Source organism: Stegodyphus dumicola, chromosome 8, assembly GCF_044657685.1.
Source record: "Stegodyphus dumicola isolate Sdum_Otavi_A_Nest chromosome 8, ASM4465768v1".
In the NCBI taxonomy this organism is placed as follows: Eukaryota; Metazoa; Arthropoda; class Arachnida; order Araneae; family Eresidae; genus Stegodyphus; species Stegodyphus dumicola.
Genome location: NC_140775.1, coordinates 17,805,897 through 17,833,336, shown reverse-complemented (window position 1 = coordinate 17,833,336; position 27,440 = coordinate 17,805,897). Strand labels below are relative to the sequence as shown.

Below are 27,440 nucleotides of genomic sequence, written 5' to 3'. Positions count from 1 at the left end.
TATGCTTTCAGAATAAACATTGCCCTGCCTGACATAGAAGGGTCGATCATTTAGGAAGGAGTGAAGAATCAAAATCATTTCCCTGGGGAGATCGAGGGAAGCAAGCTCGTAGATAAGTCCGTTATGCCAGACATGGTCAAAGGCTTTTGCCACATCCAGCATAAGGAAAGCAGTTGTCTGGTGCTTATGAATAGCTGCGCTTAAAAATTCAATGATTTTGACAAACTGCATGGTAGTAGACAATCCTTTATCGAAACCAAACTGCTGGTTTGGAAGCGTGTTTAGGGCTGGTTGTAGTCTTCTGCAGATAATCCTCTCTGGGATCTTTCCCCGTGCCGGAAACAAGCTGATTGGGCTAACAAAATCTATAGCTATTACTTCCATATATACTTTTCACAGGAATGATGGGAAAAGCCACCACTAGCTTTTATAAATAGCATTCATTTTCAGCTGTGCGGCTAGAAATGAAAATGCTTATTATTTTAAAAACTGTTTCGTGGTTCTCATTCACCCAAAAAATCCTTGAAGTTAGGAAAATGCAATAAGTTTAATGATTTATAATTACAAAAATTGATTTATTACATTTCATGTCACATTGTTGGTATATCACATAGTTTTCATGTATTTAAAAGAAATTTAATATTTTTAACATAAGTTTAATATTTTAAAGAAAGATTTAAAATATAACTTTGTTTATTTGTACATAATGCAAAATGTAGGTTAAAAATCTACTTTTAAATTCTAACTTTTAAATTCTTTCTTTTCTCTTAACTTTTTAAATTCACGATTTACAATCAGTCTCCTAATAAATATAAAATATTCATTATGTGATATCAAAAATTTTTGGGAATAATTTAACATACTGTGTTAATACTTGATTCTGAGAACTGATAAAAGTTAGCAATAAACTAAGATATTTCAAGTTTTATAAATTGTGTAATGAATTTGTATTCACTGCCATAAAACTTTGTGCTTTAAGAAAGAACTGTCACGATCAAACATTTCTAAGTGTGATTGCAATGGCAAAGTAAATTATTGCAAAATTAAAGAAAAGTGCTATTATATTGATTATAAAATTTAAAAATTATTTATTACAAGAAACATACAAATAAATGGAGCGTCTGTGTATCCACCTGGCATGCATCTTCATGGCAAGCTTCTATACAGTCTAACAATTTTTTTTATGCAAATTTTTATGGCAATGAATACTTGCACCCATTTCTAACATGCAAGAGTTCAGTTATGTTAATTTGTTCATCAAAGATTTATGTTGAAAGACTGTTCAATCATAATTTTTTTCCTACTCATTTTTAGCCTCGATATGGATTGAAAAGGAAATCTGATGAGCTTGATGGCGTCCCTATCATCCATCTGGTCGTTGATAATCAACGATCACAGCAGCAGCAACAGCATCGACATACAGATGTACAACAGCAGTTGCATTCACTGTCCCAAAAACGTGGTGGTGACCATAGCCACCATCATTCTTCACAAAGACATTATCACAAGCATAATTCAACTGCCAGTAACTTCAAAAATTCATCTAACAATGGGAACAATGCTTTAAACATCACTAAAAGTAGTAGTTCTGGCAGTGAAGGAGATTATCAATTGGTGCAGCATGAAGTTCTGTACTCTTCTGGTCACGAATATGAAGTTCTGGATTTTCTTGGACGGGGAACATTTGGACAGGTGATATTATGATCTTAATTTATTGTAACTTATAAGTTTTCAGGATAAGTGTAATCTTTAAAAAATTCGTATAAGGCTTATTAGGGTTGCTTTCTATTTCCTGTTAAAATTTCTAGCTTCTCTACTTAGCAGAAACAGTTAATCAATTAGTTGGTTTGTGGTAAGTGATTTTAAGTTATCAGAGTAAAAAGGTAGTTAAAATTCTAATCAATTTAAATTTTGGCAGAACAAAAATATAAGTTGTTAATTATTTCTATCTTTAATATGAACAATTTTTAGGTGGTTTATTTATACAGTAAAAGCTTGACTGCTTGGAAAGCTTGGGAAATTGGGAAATGTCGAATTCCAGATAGTTGAGCATGTAAAAAAACGGAATTCAAATGTTACAAAAGCCAAATTGATGGGGAAAATTTCTGCTTTAAAATAAAATAATCTCTGCATCTCTAAATTTGATGTCTTGTTAAAAATTTGGCAATTCTATGATAAAGTTGTTTGCAAAAATTTTGATTTGTGGTTTAAGAATATCATGATTATTCATTACCAAATATAATAATGTTGTGATAGCCATAAAATAAAGTAATATAATTTGATGAATGTTTTTGAAAGTAACATAAAACATTTTAGTTTCCTGTTGTTAAGTTTTGATGTGCCTTTAGCTTTCACACTTGAATATCTTGATTCTGAAATTTAAACAAGATAATAAATTAATTTAGAAGTCAAACAACATGAACCAGCAGTATATTTGCAAGTTTTCCAAGATTAGTTTTGAGGGTTTTACTGAACCATCTACCTCAGCTGCCAAAGTGCAAATGAACCAGATAACATATGGTTATAAGGAAAGAATGGCTGGACAGGAGTTAAGCTACTGGCACCATCTAGTGATCAACTTCAGTACTACTGTTTACCATAAACCTTTATTGGTTTGCTTTCCACCACACTTCAAATCATGTCATTCGACTAAACAGAAGCTAGCTTCATTTTATTCCTTTGTTTATCGTGCATTTCATGTGTGCTCCTCCAGATTGGCTCTTGATCAAAAACTAAATTATTTAATAGCAGTTGCTATTGGCAGGGGCTTTTCACCCAACATTATTAACTAAGTAGTTAAAAAATTCTCATCTCAGCACACCAAAATGCACACACTTGTTTTAAGAGATTGTAAGAATTGTGTTGTCATTCCTATTTTCCATCAGGTAGCTATAAGACTGAATGTATTTTACAGAAATTCAACTTTCAGGTCATTTATTCTCCTATAAATAAAATTCCCAGTTCCATATTTAAGGACCCCATTCCAGATATGAATTCCTGGAGTATTTGCAGGATTCCTTGCCAGTATAGTTTAATTTACTTTGGTCAAACAAAGGGCACCTTAAAATTTTGCGTTAAAGAACATGAGGCATATTTTAGGAACATGAAACACAGAAGTTCTCTGTTGCCCAGCACTGTTGGTCCGAAAATCACACTTTTCATTTCTCTACAGCCAAACATATACAAAAACATCTTCCATTGGGGAATTAGATTTTCTAGAGGCATTTCGCATTCAAAAAAATCTTTCTGTTCTAGTTAACGACCCTAATTCCAATTCATCTGTACCTTAAGCCTTTAAGGAATTGTTTCATCAATAGATAGCACCAGTAGCTTAACTCCTGACCAACCATTCTTATTTTATCACCATATTCTTATCTCCTTCATATGCACTTTGGAAATTAAAGAAGATGGTTCGGTAGTCAAACCATTTAAACTAGTCCTGGAAAATTTGCAGTTGTAACACTGATTTTTGTTGTTTCACTTCTAAATTAATCTTTGTTTGGTGTGATATTTTATCCTAAAAGATAATAATTATAAAACAAAGTTTCATAATTGCATTTGTGTTAAAAGCATAAAAAAGCTACTGCAGTTATTTTAAAATTACTTCTATTTCAATAATTTTCCATTTTTATGATAAAAGTTTTCCGTTGTGTAATTGTTTAAAATATTCAATTATGTGTCTTTTTTTCTGTAAAATTCACTTATTATTTTTTTTTCCTGCTTTATATCTCATGAAGTTGACAGATATAATAAACTCTTGCCAAACATGGGGATTATGCCATTAGTACATAGCACACATGGCGAAATCGAATTCTGTAATGTTAACTTTGCATGAAATACTCGTGTTAGGTATAGTTCGAATTAAGAATGTTTGTATAATTTAAAGAAACCTAAATACTGTAATTAAAAGGCAAGAATGAAACAAATAATTAATTGAAAGGTTTTTATTATTGCTTAAAAAGTAGGTATCTGGCATGTTTATATTTTAAAAAAGTGGTTATTTTTGCTTAGGGCTACACAATGCAACTTTTTAACAAACAAAGCAACAAAGTTTAGCAGTGAAGAATGCAGTTTTCCAATGCATTTCACAAAGTGTGTGTCCTCTTTTTTTCATTTGGGCCAATCTCCATTGCAAAATCAGGCAGTTTCTGTACCTTTTTTGAACAGTTCATTTATTTGTAAGTTATAGGCACTTTAACTTTTTTTTTTTTTAGTATCGTGGCTTTTATTGTCGGTTGGTGTTATAAAATCAATTCTTCATTCATCATTTCTTAACTATCATTCTTGATTAATTCTTTGACTTCTCCTCCTTCCATATCTGAAATCATTCTTCCAGATACCATGTATTGATGAAATACTAGCATTGAGCAAAAGGAAATAATTAAGATAATTCATATGGTGCAGAATCACATTCCTCAATTCTGAATTCAACAAGAGTTTGTTGTATGCATAATAAATCACCACTGCGGTGTGTCATTACGACGGAACTTAATTAAAATGAAGACTTGAATGAATTTTAAAGAGCTCTAAATCAGAGTTTTAAATTTTATCATATATATAAATTATTTTCAATTCTTTTAAGTTTCTTATGTACCATTTTATACTTTTTAGAAAGTGAGAGTATTCTGTAGTTTATAAGATCTTTTTCTGGAATTACAATGTCAGATTCATCACCAAAGCTTTCTTCTATACCAAAAATATTTACATATTCAGGAGGCTGTACTATGCATAATTATGTTAATATTTATTATTCTTACAAGTAGCCAGATATTGTCTTCATTCTATATTTTCATTTTATAAAATAATGTTAACCATTTCCACTTGGAAGGTATGGGGTCAAGGACATTTTATTGAAAGAAAGTTGGGAAACCCTTTTGGAAATCAAATAATTGAAGTTTTACTAGCATAATACAGTACATTACACCAAACAACTTACAACTTAATAGTGGCATGTCTAAGAATAAAGTTTGAGAGAGAGGCACTATGTATTTACTCTTCAAGCAAGGTGTGAAAAAAGTGTTGTGTCTTTGCAACTAATGTTTCCTGTTAGACACACATGATTTAGTGAATCCCCTTTCCTGATTTGTCATCACATATCTTTGTATCGCAGTTTTTAATGTTTAGTCTTTATATAAGAAAATATTTTCCGGAAATTAATGAAACTTAAATTGTGTAAATTTCATTCCTTTACCACTAGTGATTTTCAGCATAATGCTTCTTATTAAATTTTATTTGACCTGAAATGAATCTACTAGAGGCATATATAAAATTTTTAGGAAAACTCAAGCAATGTTTAATCAGTTAATATTTGCATATTTTGCAATACTTGAATATATGATGCATTGTGAAGTTTATCCACACAATAAACTCTACATTATTTACTAATTTTATTTTAATCACATTTAAAAGTACTTAAAAATGAAAGCTTTCTTATTTTTAAATTTCGCTACTGAAGATTTTCTCTGCATATTTTTGTAGCGAATGTCTGAACACTTTCAGCTTAATACATTTTGTCCAGAATGGCCAGTACTCACCTTTAAGAATATAGCCTAAGGTGCTGTAATGTCTTCAGCTATTTTCTAACAGCCATCCTGAAATTCTTGGAAAGGGTTATTTCTATATGACCATGTAGCAGTTCTTGAGAAAGCTGAATGTGACATGTAATCCAGATCCAGAAAGAGAGTTTATTAATGAGGGTTTAGTGTTTATAGAGAGCCCACAAACATTATCTTCTAAAATATTTACATACAGGGGGAGTGTAAATTAAATACACTACGTCTTTGTCCAGCTCGCCACAGTGCTCACAGGGGGCACCTAAATTTGCATCTGTGAGAAGGCAGTTCTGTCCTAATTTTAATGAAAAAAACCCAGAATATCCCACTCTTTTTTATCTATCGTCAAGCCACTTAAAAGGACTTTTGACTCACCATTATTTTAAATGCCCCTAACAGATTCATTATATGCATACAAACATTGAGGATTTCTCCTGAATTCGAACCCGGGCCCAGCAGTCTCCGTGTTCGAATTCAAGAGAAACCACTGTACTGATTAGAGCAGTTTTCCTCAGTATAAAAGTGTAACAAACTTAAAAAATGAAATGTAAAAGGTAAGGAATGTGAAATTTAGAATATCTAATTAAATCTCAATTTGTTTTACACCAAAATCATATAAATAGTTCAGTAACTTGAATCTTACATTATAAAACAGATTTATGTCAATTTGGAATTCTTTTTATGTACCCTCATTGAAATAGCAAAAACCCTGTTGAAACTCCTGGCTTTTGCACAAGAATCGCTTGATTATTCATATTTAAAAGTTGGCAGCTATCTATATATATTTAAAAGCGTAGAATCCAAATTAAAGTTGAATAGTTAATTAGAGATTGAATAATTAGAGGCTGAATGCAGCAATGATGGAGCTTCTAAAGGGAAAAAATGCAGTCAAGTTAGTTGACTGTATTAATCAGTCTCTGGTCTTTTCCCTTTTAACTATTATAAATAAATTTTATTTTATTTATTTATTTATTTTTTTTTTTTTTTTGTTAAGGGGCTAATTTAAAGTTAAAACTATGAATGCTGAAAATTTGTTAAGGGGCTAATTTAAAGTTAAAACTATGAATGCTGAAAATAATTATTGTAATACATGCATATTTATGCTTTAGGTTGTAAAATGCTGGAAGAAAGGGACCAACGAATTAGTTGCTATTAAGATATTAAAAAATCACCCATCTTATGCAAGACAAGGTCAGATTGAAGTGAGCATTTTACATAGGCTAAGCCAAGAAAATGCTGATGAGGTAAGCCAATTATGCTAGCATCTGTATATGCTATTATGTGTATAATTATGTAATTTATCATCTCATTTTTGTCTAATTATAAAAATATTAGTGTAACATTTTCGTATTTGCACTGAATAAAAAATATTTACATTATATAAATGATTCCTTCTTTTTAACCTTTTACATGCCAATGTTCATTTTTTAGAGCATCATGTTTAATGTTTTTTAAAAAATAAACTATCATATTTGTCATTTTGTAAAAATTAACTTTAATTATAAAAGGTATGATTGGTTTTTTGACATAAAATTTATTTTTCAAATGTGAAAATTTCTGAAAATCAGCTTTTTTTACTATTTTTGAAAACAAATTCTGCAAAATTTCTAAAAATTCAAACACACCGAAAAATTTCCCCATCGTACTTGTAAATAACAACTTTAATGAGTTAACCGCTTGCCTGATTATCCCGAGTTATCTCGGGTTCGTATATATTGCAGTTAATTATTATCCCGAGAAAACTCGTGCGAAGCAGAATACGAGATTAGTACAATTTCTTTTATCACGGTTTTACTCGGTCTGGAGGAAATGAAAGGAAATATTCAGCTTTGATTGGCAGTTTGCCAAATTTTGTTGGTTGCACGGTTTTTTTGGATGGTCTGATTGCGTGTTTCCCTATTGTATAGTATATGTTGGCTTGTGGATTAGTAATGTATAAAAAAGGATCCATGCGTTGTAAAAAAATAAAATAATGGCGATGATGGAAGGTAGCGAAAGCGATGATTTTTCAGATAGTGATTATGAAGAGGCAGGGGGAAAAAATCAAAAAAAAAAATCAAATCCAATGAGACAGTGCACTCTGTGCTCCCGTGAAAGAGATTCCAGCGGTAAGCCAGTAAGAAAAGAGACCAGATACCAGTGTAGAACATCAGGTATCACTCTGTGTTGTCCCTTGTTTCCAAAATTATCATACAAAGATTAATATTTAACTTTTTTTCGTTTGCCCGAGATAACTCGGGATAGTAAACTAATATTAAAAATAAATGCTTTTACACCTTCAAAAAATTAAAAATTCAACTTAAAACCTACATATTTTGATTTGTTTTGTTTTGTTGTATTTAATAATAAAATAAAAAAATGTGATGATTTTTTACAATTTTTTTCAAAAAAAAATATGTAAGGGAAGCGGTTAATAAAAGAAATTGAAATAATAATAAATAATATTTCCTTGCATAAAATTGCAATGTTCCAAAAAAGGAACATTGATATGTAACAATATAGAAAATCAGTGATATCACACGTATATTTTTCTTTAATAGATTTTAAATGCATTCAGTGCTCATATCTCGTAAATATGCCCTTATTCCCTATTTTAGAGTCATTAATGGTGTGTCGTTTATTTCTGTAGAAAGGAGGGGGCAGAGGACTGGAAGGGGGATATGACCTCTCTCACCAAGGAGTGGTGGTAATTGGTTTCAGCTGCATTTCCCAGTTTTCAGTTCCGATTTCTGCTTCTGTTAGAAATGACCACATGTGCTTCATTGTTTATATTAGGTCTTTCGAAAAGTTTTGAAAAATGAAAATTTGCGGCTTAGATGAAAAGTTGTCTCTGAACAATTATCTTTTTTCGAAAAGTTTGAAAAATGAAAATTTGCGGCTTAGATCAAAAGTTGTCTCTGAACAATTATCTTTTATTGACAATCCAGAGAAACACAAAGTATTTTTCTGGAACTTTTTTCATCGCACAGTGTGCTGACTGATTTTTTGTCTAGCAACCCATTAACCGCCAAAATTACAAGGAATGTTTCTTTTCCTTGTAATTTTGTAAAATAATAACAAATATTAAATTAAGCATTTATAACATAAATTTACATTGAAAATTAAAAAAAAATGCTCTTACCTGTGGAAAAAGCGAGCGTTGCGTTCGCGCAACGTCAGCGGAATAAGACTACAGATGTTTAGTGAGTAGGATTGTATTCGTGTGATGTTTCTTGTGAGTGGAGCGCAGGATTACTTTTTAGCTGTATAACGTTTTATAAATCTACAAATCACTTTACTTGTAATTAATTTAATATTAAAATATACATTGCATTTCTTTTACAAATACAGATTATTTCAATTGAAGGATTCAAGCATGAACAGCTTGATTACAATCATGATGTAAAGCTACATTACATACTTTGCATCTATAAACAGTCTGGCTATGGTACTCTTTACAACAAAGTCTTTTGTTATCAACGGACTTTACGATAAAATGTCTACCATCTCCATGCAATGGTTTTTGAATGCTGAATTTACTTGTTCCTCCTGTTGCTGATCTATTTTTGGCTAATTCTACGCTCTCAATAGGAGTTTGCAAAAGGAATAATGCATTCTCGCGTCTGAAATCTAAGAGATACTTTATATTTCCAGTAGTAAAAAGTGGTGATATTTAGTAAGTTTAGATGCGGTCTCTCCTCATATAATTTATCAGTATTGTCAGTTTGACTATTGTCAAATGCAAATTCTGCTTCATATTCCTGTACTGCAAACGTGATATCGATTCTCGTACAACAGGAACAGAAATGTCCTTATCAAAAGACCAATATATTTTTTTCTTGAGGTAAAGAATGATATCCTGAAACAATAATATTCCAATAAATCTTCTCATATAGGCTTCAGATGCAGTAAATTCTTTTTTTTTTTTTTTTTTTTTCCTCAGCATATATATTTGTCTGTTCAACGAGAAGAAAGTAGATGTCTAAACCAAAAAGAAAATCGAAAATCTGTGCACTAGTTTTACCTTGTATTTTGTCTTTTATAATTTCTCTTCTATCTCTTTCTTCATGTTTTTCCTGAGACATATCTAACAGTTCCTTTTTTATCCACTTCAAGATTTCAGTCTTCTGCTTTTTAAACTTTTTACTATGACTATAACTGCTTTTAGAAGACTGAAACTTAATTCTTATGTGAATTTCAACTTCCCCAGCAGTATTATTTGGTAAAATATCATTATCATTATTTAAATCATTGCCATTCCTTTCTTCTTTGTCACTAGTTTCTGCAATTTCTGGGGGAACAACAACAATATCAGTTTCATTCTGGTCATTATTAACATTATCATCATCTGTTTCTTCATCAAAAAATATTTGAAGGGCTTCTTCTAATGTAAGTTACCTCATTCTAGGCATTTTTAAACAACCAGAACATCGAAAGGAATGAGTGGAAAAAGAGATTGACTACCCGTTTCCTGCTGGCTTTGCGTCAGCGCAACACCTGTTTTCCCTTCCTTCCCAACACAAATATAAACATCTGACTGATGTAATGTTCTAATAAATGGTGACCTTGACTAAAAATAGATCACTCATAAAGACGGCTATTCTTTCGTTAAGTATTTTCAGCAAAAATACCAGGTCGAAAATTTTGCTTAAATTGTGCTTAAAGTATGAGATTAATTATTATAAACAAAATGATTTTTGAAGGCAAATATTTTTTTACAGAAATAATCTTCATAATATTCCCTACACAAAATCATCTGGCTGGTATAAAATATCTTAGGTAATTATATTTATATATGCATTTATTTTGACCTTTGTGTCAACGCAACACCAGCGGCTAATGGGTTAAGACAGTTGGCACGGTACAAGCAAAACAGATGCATACAGCAGGACAGCAAAAGAGATGTTGAAATTTCAACAGGGAGAATTTGATTACTGATGAGATGGAGAAGTTTATGTGTGCTTTTGGGACGGCAATTCTGTTTTAACTATTGCATCAAATTTTATCACTCACAAACCATTAGGAAGAGCAAAAAGATGTGTCCGAACTTAAAAAAAAGAAAGTTGATGTTCTCCAAACTTACATTATAAAATTATATAATGAAGGAATGGGTGGAGTAGACCTGTTGGACCGACACCTTGGAGTTATTGACCAAAATTTCGCAGCAAAAAATTTTACTGGATATTATTTATCAACGCGCTGATTATAGTTGTGGCAGCTGGGTGGATCTCACATGTTGATTTACATGAAACATCACAATAGAAATGTGTCATGCAACTTTTAGAAAAGAAATTACTATGAATTTGCTTCGAGCGAAAGCTAAAATTCGTAAAATTCAAAACCTAAAATTCATCACAAGGGCGTTGTGTAGTGTGCCAAGAAAATGCTACAAACATGTATTTTGAATGCAAAAAAATGCTCTGTACATTGCTTCCCGCAATATCATGGACACTGAGAAACTGTTAAAAAGGATTACAAAAAATTAGTGTTTTAGAATGTTTTTCATTTTTTGTGCTACTGGTTGAAATCCCACGTCTTCTAAAAGATAAAATATTTTATTTTTTATTGGTAAGGTATTTTACATTTTTAAAGCAGCATTTATTCATATTATATATATATATATATATATATATTGTTAATCAAGCTTGTATAAGTTTTTATTGTTTCTTTACACTTTTTGCACTGCATTTCTTAAACAATAATATGCTAAGTAAAAATTGTGTAAACTTTTTAATGAGTTTTTACTTAAATTTTAGCAATTTCACATCAAATTGTTCTGTAAACCATTATTACAGCATAAAATTTTAAGATTCATCATACAATGCTTTGTTTTCATGAAGCAAAAAAAAAGAGAAAAGGCAGCTTACATGCCAATGTTCCAAAAATGGAACATCCGGGAAATCGTAGACAGAAATTTTTTTACGGCAGTTTTTTTGTTTTATAGTCTTTATGGGTGTATTCTAATGTGAATTTGATTAGTTGTGGCTTTTATATGTTACTTTTATTCGTTTGATTACTTAGTTGTGACTTTATTTCTGGATCATAGTGAGGCATGTAAAAGGTTAAAGTAATTCAATCTTTTCCATTGGGTAAATGTAAATTGTATGTATTTAAATTTGTGCATTTATGATAAGTATTTCTATGTATTTGGCAAGAAATGTTCTCAATTTTTTGTTAAAGCTTGGAGATTTACTTATGAGTTCAGATCATTTATAAACTATTTTATCATCAAAATTATAGTAGATTTTAAATAACTGAAAAAGTATTTTTATTTTATTTAACTCTAGTGTACTTTTCTTAATTTGCCAACAATTCTTGAAGATATTTCTCTTTGCTAGAGGCAAGTACAGGTGAATGCAGTTACCATCCATTTTACCATTAGCATTCTTAGATAATCATCTCTGCTGTCTGCAGTAGTGCTAAAAAAGTGACCAATTGTAGTTTAAAACTAGCAAAAGGAGCAGTCCTTTTTTATCTGGGCATCATTCACTCATATTAGAAATAAAGAATTGTATTTCATTTACAAAAGCGAGAGTAAACTGAAGGCCGGAAAAGTCTTCTGACTGCTTAAAAATAGTTGCTGCAACTGAGAACCAAAATAAAATATGCTTTGCCTAAAAATGAATAAAAAGATGCTGGCACCATAAGTGCTTCTTAATTCCAGTATTGTCGCCTCTTATTATCAAATAAGAGCAAATGAAGTAGTAGTCCCCTTCAGATCTATCTTATGTGAGCAAATATTTGCACTTTCAGCAGTGTATATATATATATTGATACAGGCTAGGATTTGTTGATATCTCTTTAAAATAGCCCCATGAAATAAGAACACACAGGTAGATTTTGGCAAGATATCTTGGTTGACTGGCGATTCAGTCTCGGGACTTGCTTTAACAAAGAAGTACCAGTTTGATTTATAAAACGTTCTTGAGCTTGGGTTCATATTTTTTAGCAAAATCTTGCCTCTTGTTCTTATATATTAATTGGCTTATATTCAGAATTACATGGTATTTACATAACAATTTTATTGCCAAAGGTGTAGATCAATAGTTTTAAATAGTAATATCAAATGTTCGGCAACTCTTAACAATAGATTCTTTTAAAATTGTATTTAATATTGCTACAATAAAAGTATTAATTTATCTTTACTCAGATATTTTAATGCCTATATTTAAGTTAAACTTTGGAGCTGTTTTCAGTTGGTTCTCTCTACTGAAATTTTTCATTATTATTATTTTTATAGCATTTATCTATTGCAGAATTTCTCTGCAACTTTATGTTTCTTTTAACAATGATTTAAATTTAAAATTATTCCCACTGTTTAAAAAAAGTCATTGGTATTGATTACACAAAATTAGTTTTCAATTTCTCTAAAATTCTTTGTGTGAGACTCTACCAAGCATTTTCATTTCAAGTGACACGTGATGGCAAGTTACAGTGAAGCATTTTGGCATGTGCAATCTGTGATCTAGTTACAGGTAGCTGAAAGGTTTTGCAAATATTTATTATTCTCTGCATTTTATTTAAGGTACCAATTTGGATGTTGAATCAAACTGAAAGTGGAACTGTGAATTGAGCTTGAGTTTTTTTTTTTTTTTTTTTTTTTTTTTTTTTTTTTTTATCTGCAATATACTAACAAAATACACATGTACTTCATAATAACTGTTACAAAATCTAGTAACTGTAATTATTTATGTACATATTGGTATTCTGAAAACTGTACTGCAAGAATGCAGGCCTAACATTTGGTGATTAAAAAATATATAATATTACTTTTAAAATAGTAAAGTTTTGTCATTAAAATTTCAACTAAATTTTTTTTCGTTTCTTTTTTTCAGTATAATTTTGTTCGGGCATATGAATGCTTCACTCACAAAAACCACACATGTTTGGTGTTCGAAATGTTGGAGCAAAATTTGTATGATTTCCTAAAACAAAATAAGTTTAGCCCTCTATCTTTAAAGTACATCCGTCCCATTCTGCAGCAGGTGCTGACTGCACTTTTAAAGTTGAAGGTATGTAAATAATTTTTTTAAAAATTTTATTAAGATATATATGTAATTATATTTTCATATTTATTATGTATACAGTAGCTTTGATTTACAATATATATATGCCATGTTGAGACAATTGTGTTCCAAAACATGTTTTAATATTTTATAAGGTTATTATGATTTCTGATTGATTTATCCATAGACTACAATCTTTATTTGACAATAATTTGTAAAAAGGAAAGCACTATTTCAAAAGTCTGTAGCAGAGGATCATATTGTTTAAGAGAAATATCAATCTGACCTTGCACACTAATTTGATCTACTAGATTTATGTGTTGCTTACCATTATTAAATAATGTTGCCTGGCATATATTGCATGAATTTGTTGAAAAAGAAAGGAAACTCATTAGTATTCAAAATATATTAAATTTTTCTCCTTCGCAAATTAAAGTGCTTAAATGCTGAGCTTTGCAAATTATTTAAACTCAAGTCATATGCATCTATTTAATTTGTTAATTCATTTGTAGTGTTAATCTTATCTTCATTTCTAATTGTTCTTGAATGATTCGAAATCCATGTGCACTTACGTGCTTTTGAATTATTTTATTTGCAATGAATTTCAGAAATTTTATTTTTCTTTGAAAAGACTGAAATTATATTTTTGTTCATTTTTGTTTATTGTAATATTTGTTTTTCGAAGAATAATTAGTGATTTAGAATTTGACAATTTCAATTTGATATTAGTTGTTCATTATTACTGGATGAAAATAAAAGATCTACCTGAAAGTTCTATCTGATAATGTTATTTCAAATTTCAGCATGCAAGCACGTGTTCATTTGAGACATGTATGGCTGTCTGTGTTTATCATTGCATTTATACACATGTACTCTTCTAAACAAAACAAACAAAAAACTGAAAGTGTCTCAGATCATTACTAAGATAAAAAAAAGTGTAAACATGGCTACTGATAAGTTCATTACCCCTCCCCAGACGGCTCAGTTTTTATATTTTCCGGTCCTGAAATACGGGGCGATTTTTTTATATTTTCCTTATCTACATATGTTACAATTCACATTTTTATCAGCTGTTTTAAAATAAAGAAGAATTTTAATAGCTTTTCGTTTTAAAAAAAATCTATACGTGGTTTATAAGTTAAAAAAATCGCACGATATTTTTATTTTCAGATAAATATAATTTTTAAACAATTTGTCTCTAAAAGTGTTACAGAAATTTTGTAATGAAACAGAAAAAATAAAAGAAAAAAATCAGTTTTACTTTGTTAAAATATATACATAAATATGAAAAAAAAGTTTTCATTATTAGTAAATATTACAACTTACTTATATTGATCTTAGAAATAAAGATTGTATTATTTTTACTGACATCATTATTATGGAAAGTTTTTTTGAGTGTGATACACTTTGAAACATGGCTCTAAACATAGTCCAACTTGACACTCTTCGCACCAAATGCGAGTCTCTTTGCGTATCTTCTTCCCATTTTTGTCTTTTTTGGAGCAACACACAGCACAATGTCTCCTAGGTTCCTTTTTATTAGATTTGGTGGAATATGGCTAGCAAAATGACTTTCTATGAGCCGAATACAGCTAGTGCTAGCATCGCTGGTACATTTTGATGCATATATAGAAGAATATTTGTCAAAAATTGCTTCGATCACAGCTAATTTGAAATCAAGGAGAGATTTACTTGTTTTTGTAATTTTTCTGTATACTATATATGAATTCCACAATGACTTATCCAATAATAAGAAAAAAATTTTCTTATAATACTTTCATTGTTGTTTTCGGGTACTTGGGTAATATGACATCTCCTGATCGCATCTGTCGACGCCACTCATTGTAAAGTTGTAATCATAAATCACTTTCGGTTTTAGTGTTTCCTTTGTTGTCCCAGAATGGACTGAATCAGATAAAGTATCATGGAAAGTACTAAGCATATTTACTATTTTTTTATCTTTCCACTTCAGTACCATAACCTTTCCATGCTGATATGCAATGGATTGTCCTTTTTCTACTTTTTCTTTTGCAAAACCTGGAGGTAAATCTTTTCTATTACTGCGGAGTGTATCATATATGTCCGTTTTCTTTTGAACAAGAATATCTGCCAAGCTTGGCAACATATAGTAATTATCAACAGTTATGCAAAATCCTCTGTTTAGAAATGTGTAATAGGTTGATCCACAACAACAGCAGTTGATTGTGGATATGATGAGTATTCCTATAACAGAGACACACCTTTTCCCATATACAAAAAGTCGCATATGTAACCTGACGAAGCTTCATATAGCATGAAAAATTTTATCCCAAACCGTGAATGTTTCAAAGGAATATACTGTTTCCATGACAAACGACCTTTGTAAAGCATTAGTGATTCATCTACAGTGAGCTGTTCTTCGGGACTAACTATTTCACAAAACTTTTTTCTAATGTGCTCAATGACATCATAAATTTTCCATAACTTAGCGCAAGGGTGTGTAGACAAATCAAAATTTTCATTATTGACAAAATGGAGATTTCTCATCAACAAGTAAAAACGATCACGTTTCATAATTTTTGAAAATATTGGAGTGTTTATAGATTCTCTTTTCAACCAATACCAATGATAATCTGGCTTTTTTACTAAACCTTGCAAAAATAAAAGGGCAAAAAATAGCATATTTTTTAGCAATCAACTGCTGTTGTTGTGGATCAACCTATTACACATTTCGTCACCATTTGTTGGAATCCAGAGTTCACGCTTCCTTAGATTAGCAGAGGGATGTTGAGAGGCAAATCTATTTGCTTCATTTACTATTAAATCTTGTAAGTCTCTATCCATAAATAAGCTGAAAAATTCCAAAGGTCCGTCTTCTTCACTTACATTCGCGAGTACTTTTGGATCACCGGAAAACTGAAATCTAGCGTGAGCATGAGGTGGGTTATACTCATGTTTATTCTCATCCATGAATGAGCATTCTGAATTGTTCCATCATCATCGGAATCTTTGGATTCACTTCCAGATAACTGACTTTCCGATGAGTCTTCACTACCATCATCACTGCCCTGATTTATGGAATACTCCGAATCAGAATCACTATCTTCATAATCAAGATATTTTCGTTTGCTATTCCTACATATAACGCTGCTGACACTTGGCAAATCCATATCTTTCATAAATGTTTATTGGGCGAAAGACAAAAGAAAGCATGCAAACTCACAAATACGCGGGGAAAAAAATCAAGCCCCTCCCAAAAAAAAAAACCAAATTCCTGATTTTTCTAGTGCCACCTAGCAGTGAAAATAAGCATCAGATGATGGTTTTTTAAAGTACACAGGGAAATGGCGGGATCCACATTGAAATCAGGGCAAAAAATTCTTCGCCAGTGATTTTCACGTGACCCATAGTGGGGGGCGAAACAGATACCCCGCTCAAATCGCATGCACTGTACGCGGAGGGTTAACGACACCGTATTTTATATGAATTCCATAGTAAAAAGGCGACAAAAGCTGGCTGGAAAATTCTGCTGCATCCGTCATACTCCCCAGATATCACTTGATACTATACTTTCTTTGATTATCACTTGTTTCTCTTCTTGCAAAATTTTTTGAAGGGGAATACTAAGAGTTCTTTGCCTCTAATAATATTTTCCACATAGATGGAGTTTTCCTGAAAACCATATAAAATTATGCTTTATAAATTTTTGACATAATATTTTTTAGCTTTTAAACAGATATTATCAATTTGATTCATTTGTTTGTTTATGTTTTACTTTTCATTCCAGCAACTGGGTCTTATACATGCTGATTTAAAACCTGAAAACATAATGTTAGTTGATCCTTCTCGCCATCCTTATCGTGTGAAAGTGATTGACTTTGGATCTGCAAGTCATGTATCCAAAGCTGTGTGTTCAACATATCTTCAAAGTCGTTATTACAGGTATTTAATTAAGTCTACTTAAATTAGCATTGGATCCTTTGCTCTAGAAATTTTCAGTTCATATTTCATTATTGATCAAATGAAACTCTTTTTTTTTTTTTTAAGGAAGGATTTAGAAGAAGCAAAAAAGCTACCTGAAAATTGATTTATTTTAATTTTAGCAGTTGATTTTAACAGATTTGGATTTTTTATTTAGATTTAAAAAGCATTTGGGTTGCTATTGCTAGACTGTAGTGGTCTCAGACTCAGTTTAGATGCAGGTCAAATGCATGCTCTGAAAACAGCTGATGAACCAGAATTTTATTACTATTTTTTTTAAGTAAAATGAAAATTTTTATCAACAAAATAAAATGTAAATTTTAAATTTTGCTTACTAAATATTTAGTAACATATAAATAAACAATAACAGTAATAGCTCAATGGGGGAAAAAAAAAAAAGTTAATTTATATTTTCTGTCTGAAACGTTCTGTTTGGTACTCAAGAGACAATTTTGTTGGTTACGCTTTGGACTTTAAACATACTGACAGCTAAATATAAATATTTCAAACTGCCATTTATTTCTAATAATTCTAATATGCTTGATTATTCATAAAATAACTTACTTTAATTTAAATTAGAACTAAATAAATTCGAAAGCTTTCTAAGTTTTCAGAAAAAATATACCAAGTGGGGCCTTGAAAATAAATAATTCTAATCTTTCTCTAACTTGATAAGTTTTTCCTCAATATGTAACTAAAGATATATATGTAGGTAAGTAAGTAATTATAATTTTTTTATGTTAAATACAAAATTTGTTTATATAATATTCGCACACTTTAGAAAAATTAATAAAAAATATCTTCATCACAGGAGATTAAGGCTTTTTCATCAAATGGGTTCTTTTGTTATTGATTTTCAACTGTGGGAAGAAAAAAAGGTGTTTGCATTAAAATATATTCTCAAACAAAGCGATTATTTTTAGTACAAATATTCGTAACTGAGCTTATTTATTTTCTGGCACGAATAAAAGTTGACAAGATATGTATCTTCAACTCTTTGAGTAAGATTTATAGCACACTGTAAATTAGCTCTATTTATAAATTTTCTGGCGTGTTATTTATGATTGATTTAATAGTAATGAAAATAATCTAAACTTGGACTTTAACAAAACAAGTAACTAAAATCTTTAAACCTTTCCAACTCTATATGCAACAAATACGTAAATGAAATGTATTCTTGAACCACATAAAATTGTTCCTGGGCTGCCAGTTTGAGACTGTTTGGTTATGGTACAACGTAATATTTGACTAATATTATATGCTAATGCAAGTTTCTTTTTATGAAATATTGTTATTATTATTTCCCCCCCCCCCAGAGCACCTGAAATTATCCTTGGTCTTCCATTCTGTGAGGCTATAGATATGTGGTCTTTGGGTTGTGTCATAGCAGAATTATTTCTTGGGTGGCCACTGTATCCCGGTTCTTCAGAGTTTGATCAGGTAATTTTTTTTAATGTATAATGTATATAGTTTGAGTTTAGTATTGATACTAATTAGTCTAATAAGTTTAATGCTAGGGCTTATATATCAATAAAGTGATCCTATGAGTTATAATGAAGATGCATTTGTCCTTTAAATTATTATTCTTACAAAAGTTCACCAACTTTAAAAAAATGCATGTGATTAAAATGCACAATCTGAAAGCAGCTGATGGGCAGAAAAATTTTTCTTATAATATTGAGGGTGGAATAAATTTTAAATTTTACTTTATACTAAATTACTGATGATAACTAAATATAACTAATGTACTAAATTACTAATGATAAATATTTGCTAAATATTTATCAAAATATACATTCGTAATAATAATAACTACAAAAAAAGGGGAAATGAAACTTATTTTCCATTTGAAGTCTAAAAGTTGGTACCTGTAATAAAAATGTCTGTTACTTTATAATTCAAGCATATTGACAATTAATGTTAAATTTTAGACTAAATATTTATTTCAAATAATTCAAATATGTTGAATTAATGTTGTTTACTAAATAATTTCCTTTTAATTTAAAACATAATACAGAAAACACTAAAATAATGAAGCAGCATGAATTGTCAGTTGGCAAACTAAATTTACTTAATGTGGTAAATACTCCCAACTTATTCTAGTCACGTGGCTTGATATACAAGCATATGATGACAGGGAACAAATTAATTCTACCTTTCTTCTTCAATAGCAGTTTTGCACATGATCTCAATCCATATCTCTATTACAAGATATAAATGCCACATTTACAATAAATACATAATTAAAATGCATTCACAGGCTGCGTAAAATTGATTTGGGAGCTAGATGTGAGCTGCAAATTTGTGGCTGCCTAAAAACTGTAAATATTATGTACTGAAACAGTTAGGCATTTTCATATGCATGTCAATAAGTTAAACGTTTTCATTAGTTATCATTTGATGTAATTAAAGCTGAAAGGACAAAATAATTGACTAGTTCAAATGTACATTATAAAAATATGTATTTCCTCTCTTTGAAAAAAAGACTTCAGTTTTGCTGAAATCTTGGGTATTTCTTCTTGTTTAGCTGATTATTTCTTTTGCATTTTGTCTTTCAAAATAATTTTAAGCATTATGAGATGGAGTTTGGAATCCTATTTAGTTTATAAGAAATCATTTATTGAATAGTGTGATAGCTAAAGGCGACTGTGATGTTATTAATTTTAATGCTTTTTTATACTATTAGCTCATTCTAAAGTTATAGTTTTAATTAAAACAGTAACTTGGAAATAAATCACAAACATAGGCCCTTGTTCATAGAGGCCAACTGAAGCAGCTGAATACTGTAACTTCCAAGCTGCTTGAGTGTTTAATTAATTTTCCCCATTCTATTTACGTAAAAATAGTTTTTCTGAGAAACTTATTAGTAAATAGTCTTTGTATGTATAGTTGATTTCAGTACTATGCAATATCAGCAATATTGCATAGTACTGAAATTTTTCACATTTCCAATGCAGCATTTTCAGTAAAAATAGATATTACTTCTGCATTATTAATGTGATTTTAAATTTTAACATGTGTTTAATTTAGTATAAAATTTTAATAATTATTATTCATAGATATTTTTTGTGGAAAATTTTATTTTAAATTATATATTTGGTTAAAAAATTAACTTATTGAAATACCTGTATATTTTTTTCTTTTTTGTATTCTTATTATTAGTTTTAACAGGTGTTTTCTCATGTTACCTTTCCTTTCTCTAGATAAGATACATAAGCCAGACTCAGGGACTACCTGCAGAGCACATGCTTAACAATGCAACTAAAACTACTCGCTTCTTCTACAGAGAAGAAGACAGTAATTACCCTTTCTGGAGATTAAAGGTAAATCCCTGGAAACTGAAGGTAAATTTGAAATGAGTGTTTAAAACTCGGAGCTTAAATTTGGTATTTAAAATTGCTTTTTATATTTGTGTTAAATGGAAACTTATAGTTTCTAGGTCACTCAGACGGTTTAGTGGTTAGGGGAGCCTACTACGGTACTAAAGGGCCCGGGTTCTAATCCCCAGTAAGACATGGATGTTTATAAATCTATAATATCGGTACAGCATGGCGGCACTCTAAATATGTGGCAAACCGAAAGTCCCGTGTGGATTGGTGGGTGAGGAAAGGGGTTGGAGACCTCCGGATTCCCCCCTCCCCCGGTGCTTTCCCTCAAAATTGGGAGTGGAAAATAGAATTCCAACCTCTCATCAGAGTAGGCTCTGGCAACCATTGATTCATGTAATATGTACAAGACAACAACAATAGTTCCTAGATTTGATATTTAAATGTAGAATTCATTAGGATACTTCATCTGATACAGACTGATAAAATTTTATCAGTTTTGCTGTTGAGCAAGGAATTTGGACATTTATTGGGTATGATACTGTTGTGTTCTACAAATTTGTGGATTTGGAGTGATTGATGGCAATGCATGATGAAGAATCAAAACATAATTTATTTGTCATTATTACACAGGAGAGTTCCAAAGACATGTTTACAGTTGTTGAAAAACTACAATAAACATGCTGAAACAATCAGCAACACGGACTTCAGGCTACTAAGCTATAATGGTGAAGACAACTTCATGGAAAAGCACTAAAGTGCTACCAACTCAGTCAATCTCTCTCAAGCTGATCTCAGAACTCAAAGCACTACTACTGAACTCAGTACAATCAAGATACGATATACTGCTACTCCGCATACAAGCAGGATTTATATAGCTTTTGACCTGCCTTTGAGAACATTCTGGGACAAATTGGTAAAAATTCATTCCTGAATGTTCTCACTCTGTCTATGGCATATTACCACTTTTGTCGCCAAATGTACAATTTTGTGCCAAATCTGGCAACCCTGCCTTCCCTTGCTATTGTCTGGCAACCCTAAACTGCTTTGTGGGGAAGCTATCTTACTGCAGTTGTCTTTTGCGTAACAGCATGTATAAAAATGTGTAATGTTATAGCATCGCAGTTTGTGTATAAAGAGGGCCAGTAGAAGTGGGTCCCACCCAAAAAGGGACACCAATCAATTAATTATACTAATATAAATTTTTATTAATAATTATGGTGTCGAAAGAAATAATTTAAAAATGCATTAAAATAGATGCAGTTATATAAATCAGATGTGATATAAATATTTTCACTGTGAAATTGAGCTTCACTGTACATCAAATGAAGTAGAAATCAAATCTATTCAGTATTAATTGTCTAGGAGAAACAAGAAATTGATCCGGAATCCTGGGTCGTTGGTTATCTTAGGCAGGGCCAGATTTATGAATAAGCTACACAAGCTATAGCTTAAGGCCCCACTTTCTTGGGGGACCCCAAAAAATTAAAATATAGTATAAATAATATTAAAATATATTATAACAAACTTATAAAGGGCCCCCATATTTCAAATAGCTTAGGGCCTTATCAAGTCTACATCTGAAGGGGTCAAAATAGTCTTCTAAAAAAATTTTCGATTGATGATTTTAATCCTTATTGAGTCTGAACTGAAAATACTTTTGACCATCATTCCTATATTAAGCTTTGTTTTAAATTTATAACACTTCCCCTCTGTTCGTTATGCCAAAATGATCATGCGATTTGCATTAGACTGTTTTTTTGCATTTGAGTTTTCCTAAAGACCAATTTCTAGTAGCAGCTCTATTTTTTGTTCTTTGCTGTTTGTTTGTTTGTCACTCTACACTGTACTGGTTACATCAGGATTATTTTAATAAGATGTTAGAAAAAGGAAATATGAAAGGTTAATCTTTGGATTATGGTAACTGGGCGATTTTTGGCGAAAATTTGGCAACCAACCCTGCTACAGCAACCTTCTACTTTTTTCTGTGCCATTTTGCCTTCACAAAGTAAAGACAGGCTTCTTTTTTTTCTTTTCTTTTTTTTTTTTTTTTTTTTTTTTTTTATACATATATATATATATATATTTAATCAACATTTTTTTCCAACAATCTCCTAGCCGAATTACGCTTATGTTAGAAATTTTATGGAACAAAAGTGCTTAATCATGACGAATATTAACTGCAAAATTGGGAGAAAGTGCAGAATCGCAAACTCCTTGCCGCTTTCAAAATGGCTTATACACAGTAACCATGTACATGTCGACCTATTTTTACTTAAAAAAAAAATCCCAGAATTGCACAAAAATGGCATTGCGCACATTCTTGACTTTATTCATGTACACTGCTTTTTTCTCATAAATTAGAAAAACTTGTACAAAAATGCAGGAAAATTTTGCGAATCTTTAAAGTCGGTAAAAAGGACATATATGAAATTACCTGATCACGAAAAAGTATATACCCTTTCCAAGGATGAACATTTGCACGTATAAAATATCCAAAAACTTATCCCTCTAAATTATCTATTACAAATGTCACCTGTGAATTTATTATGCAAACATTAAAAATTGTTGCAAATATTTAAATTATTTCCATGCACGTTTACTTCTATTGAAATGTATTCCAAAATGCTACAAACATATAATTCACAAAATATCTATCATTTAATTAAAATATAATTAAATTAAAAGAAAGTGCAGAATCGCAAACTCATTGCCGTGTTTTTAAGAATGGCACATACACGGTAACCATGTCCACGTCGACCTATTTCCACTTTAAAAAACATCCCAGAATTGCACAAAAATGGCATTGCGCATACTCTTGACTTTATCCATGTACACTACTTTTTTCTCATAAATTAGAAAAATTTGCACAAAAATGCAGGAAAATTTTATGAATCTTTAAAGTCGGTAAAAAGGACATATATGAAATTACCTGATTGCAAAAAAGTATATACCCTTTCCAAGGATGAACATTTGCACGTATAAAATAAATAAAATATCCAAAAACTTATCCCTCTAAATTATCTATTACAAATGTCACCTGCAAATTTATAACGCAAACATTAAAAATTGTTGCAAATATTTAAATTATTTCCATGCACATTTACTTCTACTGAAACGTATTCCAAAATGCAACAAACATATAATTCACAAAATAACTATCATTTAATTAAAATATAATTAAATTAAAAGAAAGTGCAGAATCGCAAACTCATTGCCGCGTTTTTAAGAATGGCACATACACAGTAACCATGTCCACGTCGACCTATTTTCACTTTAAAAAACATCCCAGAATTGCACAAAAATTGCATTGCGCACACTCTTGACTTATCCATGTACACTACTTTTTTCTCATAAATTAGAAAAATTTGCACGAAAATGCCGGAAAGTTTTGTGAATCTTTAAAGTCGGTAAAAAGGACATATATGAAATTACTTGATCGCGAAAAAGTATATACCCTTTACAAGGATGAACATTTGCACGTATAAAATAAATAAAATATCCAAAAACTTATCCCTCTAAATTATCTATTACAAATGTCACCTGCGAATTTATAACGCAAACATTAAAAATTGTTGCAAATATTTAAATTATTTCCATGCACGTTTACTTCTACTGAAACGTATTCCAAAATGCAACAAACATATAATTCACAAAATCACTAAATTAAAATATAATTAAATTAAAAAACACTACTTAAAATATAAATAAACATGTACATTAAATTAATAAAAATTAGCTTAAAATCTTAATTAATTTAAACTAATTCATTGCTAATAACAATTTTCCAATAATAGCATATTAATTTATTTATTCCTTATATTTAGAACAATGCATAAAAATAATATCCTCAAATGATTAAAAATACTAACTTACCTAATCTTCTTCAGAATCTCAATCGTATTCTTATGTGCGCCTGTTTCAGGATCTTTAAAATGATACTTATGGTTAACAGCAAGATGTTGAAAACCTTCATCCTCCAAACAGGCATGTGACTTCCAGCAATCAGATATTATTATTGTACCAGCTAGAATATACTGCTTAATAAAACTTAATAAGCAATCTTTACTTCTATCTCGCACAACCTTAAAAAAACACTTATTACTACCCCTTTCAATCTCACTAAATATCCGTTTCAAATTCACTTTAGATAGGGCCATGGGATCCAAAAATTAAGCAATACTGTTTCACACAACACAGTATGAAGCTAAATACAAAATGCTATAAAGTACTGCAGATATTTTTCCAGATTTCCCCCCTTTTCCGATTAAAGAACTGTGATTCGTCTGTATATGTCACATGACATATCTCATGATCTCTCATTTCTCTCTGTTAAAATAATCCGTAATTGAAATTGGGTACTTCTCACATTATTGCCAAAGTCCTAGGTAGTAACCTTTATCACCTGCCAAAATGTTACCAAACTGCCTGTTACCATATTCCAAAGATTAGCCATATAAAAATTCAGAAGGGCCAAAGGGCTTAATTATATTTAAAGATAAACAATTTTTATTGCATTTGAATTCATGATTTTATATGTAATTTCTTAAGAATACCAATTTATTCTGAGAAATAAATTTCATTGTGACTTATAAATAAATTCAGAATTAATATATTTTGTATGCTTCTGGATACTAAGTGTGCTTTGTAAAATTGAAAATTTTGGATAAAAAAAATTCACAATGATAATGTTTGCATTTTTGTTGGGAAATAAAAATGAAAATCTACTAAAAGATGGTAATTAAAGAGTTATACATAAGACTAAAAGTTTATCTACTAAGAGTTTTCTGGTTAAACAAAGATAAATTTAAAAAAAAAAAAAAAAAAGACTCATTGTTAACTTTTCTAATAATTAATTTCTAATAATGTTAATTTTCTAATTTAGAAATTTAGTTTAAAACATTTTGGATTTTATAAGATAACCAGAGTTAATTTTGAAAACAAAAAAAATTAAACCATGTGTGAGATATTATAGAAAGAAAAGTCATGTATGTGCATTTTTTTAGTATTGTATGGCAAGCAAATAAAAATTTTATGTATCAATTGCATATTAAAACTGAATGTGACATGTAATTTTAATATGTAATTTTATCCTCCTCCCCCAAAAAAGTCTGTTATGATGTAATGTTCTTAATTGCATATTAATAGCATGTAGGAATAATTAATAGTTTTTGCCAAAATTTCATTTTCATATTCTTATTTTAAATATAGAATTATGGTATTATCTATTGCATGGCCAGTATTTCCAAAAATTCTTCCCCCTTCCCAAATGCATTTTCTAAATGAAATATTTTCATAGTACATCATTATTAAGAATGGAATGCATTATCACTGGAGATTAGTCTTGAGTTAGTTCTTTTTTTTTTTGCAATCAATTTCATATTCAAATTATTTTGATATACATTTTTACTACTATGTTCTTTTCAACAACACTTATCTTTTGCACCTTAAATTTTAAAATCTCTTTTTACTGTAACACTGAACCTCATCTAATAAGATACTGAAGAATAATTGTTTCATGTTTTTCATATAGCTTAGGTTGTGAGATTTTGTTTTGTAGCATGTAAATGATGATGATAATATCAGTTACGGTTTTTGGATAAAAACTGTGTTATCTCTTATTTATTTCTTAGTGCCGTTACCAGTTTAAATACTTATATTTTATTTTGCATAGACTCCAGAAGAACATGAAGCAGAAACAAATATAAAGTCAAAAGAAGCTAGGAAGTATATTTTTAACTGCCTTGATGACATGGCTCAGGTACTATTTATTTCTGATTAATTTCAGAATTATGTTAATAATGCAAGTACTTTTCACTTAAGTTCAAGTACTTTTTAGTATTGTATATAATTATATATTTCTTTTAAAGGTTAATGTGCCAGATGATTTAGGAGGAAGTGAACTATCAGCAGAAAAGGCTGACAGAAAAGATTTTATAGACCTCTTGAAAAGAATGCTAACTTTAGATCAGGACCGTCGCATTTCACCTTTAGAAGCTCTTAATCATCACTTCGTAACACTTAATCATCTTGTTGAATATGCACATTGTAACAAGTAAGTATGTTGCGAAGCAGAAAATTAGGGGTTTAACTTTTAAAAACCTTAAACTGACTGCCTTGGTGCTGGACAAAGCTACTCAAAAATAAAATAAATAATAGTAATAATACTGAATAAATTTAATTCTCTTAAAGGTTATTTTTATCGACGGACCAGCTTCACTGTTTTGTTTTTTAATTATTTTATTAAGAAAAACATCATATACAAATATTTACAGTGAAGCAAAATACAATTTAGTTGTGAGCTTCTGTTACAAGTAATTGCTCACGTCAGCCCGATTGGATTTATTTTTTAACTCTCCAGCCTCAATTGTAGGAGGCTATGATTTGGCGTAAATTCCAGCTTCCCAAAGTCCATCGAAGTGATGCGATTTGGGTGGAATAAAAGTCCAGTCTATATTTTCTTGCAAAAAATAATTAGCTAATTCTTTGTCTGGGAAACTAATGAGCTTATAAATTTTTTTCAGTTTTGAATTCGCTCCAACAAAGTTTGTAGCATTGTCTGTATAAATTTTGAAACCTTTGCCACATCTACTTGTAAAACATTTAAGTGTTGCAAT

General features: G+C 30.3%; 1 protein-coding gene across 12 annotated transcripts in view; it reads left to right on the top strand.

The window, feature by feature from the left end:
* The window catches only part of LOC118186693 (homeodomain-interacting protein kinase 2-like), a 270,441-nt gene that overhangs the window by 175,642 nt on the left and 67,359 nt on the right, over positions 1-27,440 (top strand). For 10 of the 12 annotated variants that reach the window (XM_085821621.1, XM_085821618.1, XM_085821619.1 and 7 more), the window contains 8 exons: positions 1,315-1,692; positions 6,662-6,796; positions 13,367-13,543; positions 17,304-17,458; positions 18,814-18,937; positions 20,701-20,841; positions 26,498-26,584; positions 26,694-26,878. In XM_085821621.1, coding sequence (XP_085677747.1) covers positions 1,315-1,692; positions 6,662-6,796; positions 13,367-13,543; positions 17,304-17,458; positions 18,814-18,937; positions 20,701-20,841; positions 26,498-26,584; positions 26,694-26,878 — 1,382 coding nt within the window. The remainder of the gene's footprint in view (positions 1-1,314; positions 1,693-6,661; positions 6,797-13,366; positions 13,544-17,303; positions 17,459-18,813; positions 18,938-20,700; positions 20,842-26,497; positions 26,585-26,693; positions 26,879-27,440) is intronic. The other 2 variants (XM_085821625.1, XM_085821623.1) reach the window with 1 other exon arrangement.